This window comes from Mus pahari, chromosome 22 (genome assembly GCF_900095145.1).
Source record: "Mus pahari chromosome 22, PAHARI_EIJ_v1.1, whole genome shotgun sequence".
NCBI classification, from domain to species: Eukaryota; Metazoa; Chordata; class Mammalia; order Rodentia; family Muridae; genus Mus; species Mus pahari.
This window is the reverse complement of record NC_034611.1, coordinates 15,949,421-15,955,239: the sequence shown is the minus strand read 5'-3', so window position 1 is coordinate 15,955,239 and position 5,819 is coordinate 15,949,421. Positions and strand designations below refer to the sequence as shown.

General features: G+C 43.7%; 1 protein-coding gene across 2 annotated transcripts in view; it reads left to right on the top strand.

Moving 5' to 3' along the window:
* The window catches only part of Nsmaf (neutral sphingomyelinase activation associated factor), a 55,930-nt gene that overhangs the window by 30,907 nt on the left and 19,204 nt on the right, over positions 1-5,819 (top strand). For both annotated transcript variants that reach the window (XM_029533226.1, XM_021222341.1), the window contains exons 14-21: positions 562-641; positions 1,571-1,661; positions 1,788-1,851; positions 3,262-3,313; positions 3,405-3,525; positions 3,907-4,038; positions 4,531-4,573; positions 5,070-5,233. In XM_029533226.1, coding sequence (XP_029389086.1) covers positions 562-641; positions 1,571-1,661; positions 1,788-1,851; positions 3,262-3,313; positions 3,405-3,525; positions 3,907-4,038; positions 4,531-4,573; positions 5,070-5,233 — 747 coding nt within the window. The remainder of the gene's footprint in view (positions 1-561; positions 642-1,570; positions 1,662-1,787; positions 1,852-3,261; positions 3,314-3,404; positions 3,526-3,906; positions 4,039-4,530; positions 4,574-5,069; positions 5,234-5,819) is intronic.

Genomic DNA, 5,819 nt, shown 5'->3' with positions numbered 1-5,819 from the left:
TCTTCAAATACCACAGTTAAAGGACTGGGTCTCTCTCTCTCTTTTTCTTTCTTTCTTTCTTTCTTTCTTTCTTTCTTTCTTTCTTTCTTTCTTTCTTTCTTTCTTTCTTTCTTTCTCTGTGTCTGGAGGTTGGGGTGGGTGCATATGCCACAGAGGATTCATGTGGCGGTCAGAGGACAACTTTGTGGGAGTCAGCCCACTCCGTCTACCACGTGGGTCCTAGGGATTGAACTCTGGTTGTCAGGCTCCGCGCAGGTGTCTTTACCCACAGATTCACCTGGCCTGTTGCAAAAAAATATCTATATGCAGGGTATCTCATATTTACAGATGTTACTTTTAAGTAAATGTAGTTTTGTTTCTGGATTTTTTTTGTTTTGGTTTTGGGTTTTTGTTTATTATTTTCGTTTGTTTACTTGTTTAGTTTTGCAGCTCTATAAATAATACAGGTGCTTACTACTTGTGGATTTATCTCAGGTTTTAGAACTACTTTGTGGAAGCAAGTGTGAGCTTGGCTCATTTCAGGAGAGTCATGGTATAATGCTACTGTGTTTATATTCACAGATTTGTCGAACCCCGCAACCTTCCGAGATCTCAGTAAGCCAGTGGGAGCCCTAAATCCGGAGCGACGGGAGAGACTGCTGGTACTGTGTGGGACCCTTTGCTTCTAAGCGGCACTGCAGGTCATGGCCTGTGCTTACTCAGTAAATGATGCTCAGTCCCTAGACTTAGGTGTTCTGTGTCGGGACAGCCTCACCCTTTTGCTGCTGTGACCACTGTTCCTGTGTGCTTTGCTTTAATTTGGGAAGTGGGAGGATAACCTACTTGAATTATTTTCATGCAGATCTTGTTTGATAAAGTGCAAAAGCAGTGTACAAATGTAGCATGTATTTTCATATTCTATTTGCCTTTAGCTCTGGGAAGTGACTGCACCACCAGCCCGCTCCCAGTTTCCCTTGAATCCGAGGATAAAAGACACACACACCGTTTTTTCTTTACAGCTTGTCTTCTTAGAACAATTGTTGCGTGCTACTGACTCCCACCTGGGAAAGCACGCCATTTCCCATTTCTTCTCTCAGTCTCTCCCACCTGCCCTAAACTTCAGTTGCTAAACTCCCCTGACCACCCACCAGTAGGAGTAGTCTGTGCGGCCACTCCATTTTGAGATCTCACATGGTTGCCTGGTTCCCCTCTCTCCAAAGCAAGGTGAACTTTATCTACTGCCTTGCATCCCCTTCCTACCTCCAGGGACCCAGAAGTCCCGCTTGTCACTTCTGCCCAGCCATTGACCTACGACTTTCGTTACTGACAGATCAAGAACCAACTGGGGAACAGGACCTTCGCATCAGACCCTCTCCCTACACACAAAATTACATGTTTTGTTGCATGTCAGCACCATCAAAACCTAGAGAATGAGAGTCCACAGCAGGAATGCTGCTAGTCACAGCTGTGCCTTCTTACTGTCCCTCTGTCAGGAGTGGGGAATGTAGTGTATCCGGATCTCTGCTAAGGGTTGACTCCTCGGGCAGTTGTTGTCTGAGTCAACACGGGGCTGTTTATTCTTTTGTTGTAGACTCGATACCAGGAAATGCCTGAGCCAAGGTTCATGTATGGGAGCCACTACTCTTCTCCAGGCTATGTGCTCTTTTACCTCGTTAGGATCGGTAAGGCCCAGGCATCAGTGGCGTCTAAACACTGAGCCATCTCTAAAGCCCTAGTGTACCGTTCAATGTGGGTTCTCAGGTAACTCCACAGTCTGATTTAACCCTGATTTTTTTTTTTCCCTCTAGCACCAGAGTATATGCTGTGTCTACAAAATGGAAGATTTGATAATGCAGATAGGATGTTTAACAGGTTTGATAAAACACTTCACCGTTTTTAAAACTTTCTGATTATACATGTACAGTATGCTTTTTAAAAATTGTATATACAAACAAAAGTAAGAAATAAAAAACCTGAAAGGTCTGGACCCATATATCTTTAAGCCTCAAGAGGCAGAGACAGTCAGATCTTTGTGAGTTCTAGGCCAGAGTTCTATGACAGCTAGGGCAACCTAGTAAGACCCGCTCTCAAAAACAAGTTGTTTCTTTCAAACTTTTCATAATGTGGGTGCATATAGGAAAACATGCTTTTAATTATTCTAATTGTATTTGATGCATATGAGTGCCTGCCTGCATTGTCTGCATGAAGACCATGTGTATGCTGTGCCCACAGGAGCCAGAAGATTTTTCTGGAACTGGATTTACAGACAGTTGTGATCCACCATGTGGGTGCTGGGAATCCAACCCAGGTCTTCTGTAGGAGTAGCCAGTGCTCTTAGCCACTGAGCCATCTCACCAGCCCTAGAACAGATTTTATTTGTCTTGTTTTGTTTTGAGACAGTTTCTCTGTGTAGCCCTGATGGTTTGGAACTCACTCTACCTTGGACCAGGGTGGCCTCCAATCCTGAGATCTACCTGCCTCCGCCACCCAATTGCTGACATGTGCCACCATGTGAGGTTAAAGAACAAAGTTTTAAATGTAGAGTTTTCTCCTGTCCTGTGCAGACTGAGCAGTTTTTTCCCATACTATTTTGAAATAATGCTTTTAAAAATCACTATGTCATGTTTTAGACTATACCCTAATTTACTTAAACTATTAATTCTCTATTGGGCAATTAGATTTGTCTCCCCAAATTTTATTATTCTTAATAATTCTGCTATGGTGAAAGCATTAAAATTGGCTTGCACATTTATATGATAAACATTTCCCTACCAGAAAAAAAAAGTGAACAAAATCCCTTTGTGTCTCACCTTGACTGCAGTCTGATCTTTTCTGGAGTCACAAAGCAGTTGCAATAGAATCACCTAGGATGTGCACCTCCCATGGCAGTGTGTATGTGGTGGTGTGAATGGTGTCCCCTAGGGAGTGTACCTCCCATGGCAGTGTGTATGTGGTGGTGTGAATGGTGTCCCCTAGGGGCTAGCAGGTGCATTTCCCACAGCAGAGAGCTTATGGTCCTGTGGGGTGAGCTTGGTTCACTCTTCTGTGGTCTAGTGAAGTGCCACCAGCCCACTGGGCCATACTTTTCTTTTTTGTCACATGAATGTTAAAAGTTGTGTCAGTGAGAAAGCTAGATCACCAGAGTCCGGAACAGTAGGGGTCAGTGGGAGGATGCAGAGCAGAGCCAGGAATGGTAGGGGTCAGTGGATGGGTGCAGAGCGGAGCCTGCTGCTGCTGTGTCCATAGCTCCGTTTTTTCAGCACAACACTCTTTCATGTCTAGTATTGCAGAAACCTGGAAAAACTGTTTGGATGGTGCAACGGATTTTAAAGAGGTAAGTAGCCTAGGAAGCTGGTGATCTATAGGGCGTTAGTTTCCGAATGCTTTAAAATATGTTTGTGTATGCCCCAACCTGCACCTTGCAGTTGATTCCAGAATTCTATGATGAAGACGTCAGCTTTTTGGTCAATAGTCTGAAGCTGAACCTGGGAAAGAGACAAGGCGGGCAGATGGTTGATGACGTGGAGCTTCCAGCATGGGCCTCAAGTGAGTGCCTCCTGAGGCATGCTTTCCCAAGTGCAGTTGTGGTATCATTTGTTGTAGTGTGTTGCTTGTGAGTTTTAAATATACCTACCTAATTAAACTAGAATCTGTCTATCCCAGCTAGGAGTGTGCTGAGTCTACGTTGCAAGTAGATTGGTATATGTTTGACAGACCTAAATGTTGTAAAAATGATTCCTGCCACTTTTTTTAAGAAAAAAATATGTAAGATGAAGAATAAAAGTCATTAGAAATATATATGTTTTTAAAAGGAAAAAACATAGAAGCATGCATGTCTTTCCAAGTTTTATACACACACGGATAGGTATAAGAAATGAAAGAAAATACAAGAGAGATGGCCTAAAATTCTGATGAAATCTCTGACAGGCCCCCAAGACTTCCTGCAGAAGAACAAGGATGCCTTGGAAAGCAGTCACGTATCTGAGCACCTTCATGAGTGGATCGATCTGATATTTGGCTATAAGCAAAAAGGAAGCGAGGCTGTAGGGGCCCATAATGGTATGTGATATTGACTGACATTTCACTTAGTGTCTTGTGAGAATCTGGGCAGACAAGCTGGAGTCCCAGACCTCAGGAGGCTGAGGAAGGGAGAACATGAGCTCAGAACCAGTCTGGGCTGTGTCCAGACTGCAAACCAAGTAGAATCTGATAGGACAGTGCCAGTGATGCCTCCTGTGAAGGCCAAAGCAGTCTGCCTCACCAGCCTCAGCACTTACTGCCTCAGTTTCTCCGTCAGGAATGAGCTCCTTGACTGACTCAAGTGAGGTGCAGTCACTCCAGTACTGTGACTCTTGTATCTCTAAAGGAGAACAGAATGCTAGCCAAGGAAGGTACAAGATAACAGCCCAGCATGTCTGCGAGTTCAGCTTTGCTCACCAACACGTTAACACTTACTCAGTTTGAACATTAATCTGTATCACAGATGAAAATAATTTCTTTGAACACAGGTTTTGTACACTTTTTTCAATGGTGTTTCTATCTCTCCTTCAGTGTTCCATCCCCTGACCTATGAAGGCGGTGTAGACTTGAACAGGTATGTACATGTTTACAAGGGTTTTTGTTTCACTATAAAACAGTTCTGTCTGAATCATTAATACATGTATTGAGAAGGTAAATTATGAAATTATTTATGTCTTGCTTTTACGGTGCTAAAACATGGAAACTGGGGGCCAGAGAGATAACTCAGCAGTTAACAGCTGTTAACTCACTGCTATTTGAAAGGATTTGAGTTTGATTCCTAGCACCCATGTTTGGCAACTCAGAGCTATCAGGAACTCCAGCTCTGAGGAATCTGGTGATCTTTTCTGGCCTATTCAGGCATCCATACATGTGTGGCCTTCCCTCACACACATTCACAAATAAATAAATATAATAGTAATAAATCAGTTAAGAAAGAACATAGTACGGAAAGGTGTATGAAGTTTAGTCCTTGCCTGTAGTGGCTTTGTGAGGTTTTGTCTCCCAGCTGATCTGCATTGTTTGAACCCAATCCTTGTGCTTTATGTAATCTTCTGTATTTCTTCCTAAAGCATTGAGGATCCTGATGAAAAAGTAGCCATGCTGACCCAAATTTTGGAATTTGGGCAGACACCAAAACAGCTGTTTGTGACACCACATCCTCGAAGGATCACCCCCAAGTTCAAAAGTTTGTCCCAAGCCTCCAGCTACAACGCTTCTATGACAGACTCCCCAGGTGAGTCGTGTAAAGAGTGAATGCAGCGTGGCCTTTTGTCTGTCTGTTGTGATTAACGCGTTTCTGAAGATGTTGGAAGCAGAGATTAACCCTGGACCCCTGAGTTGCTCAGAGATGTCTGCCTTTGCAGGAGGTGTCGGCCGCTCCAGCGGCAGAGGCCTGCCCTTGTAGTACATGCCAGCCTTGGGCTCAGCCCCAAGCACTACAAAACAAACACACACACACGTGTGTTCTCCTCCTGATTCTGTCCTAGGTTGTTGGTTGAAAGGAATGAAGTCACTTCTTTTCTGGTCATTTATTATGACTGTGATTTCCATGACTCCTTCCTTTTCTGTGATTTTAAAGCTGCTGCCCCGTGCTTAGCAATACTGGCAGATGTATATTCCCAGACGTGCATGCTTTAACAGTCACCTACACCACATTTTTCTAGAAAAGACTTGCCCTGTCCTTGACTCTGCCAAACCCACATACAGGTCTTAGATTCAGCTCAGACTGCTTTGCCTTATAACTTGGATCTCTCTTCTCTTCTCTTCTCTTCTCTTCTCTTCTCTTCTCTTCTCTTCTCTTCTCTTCTCTTCTCTTCTCT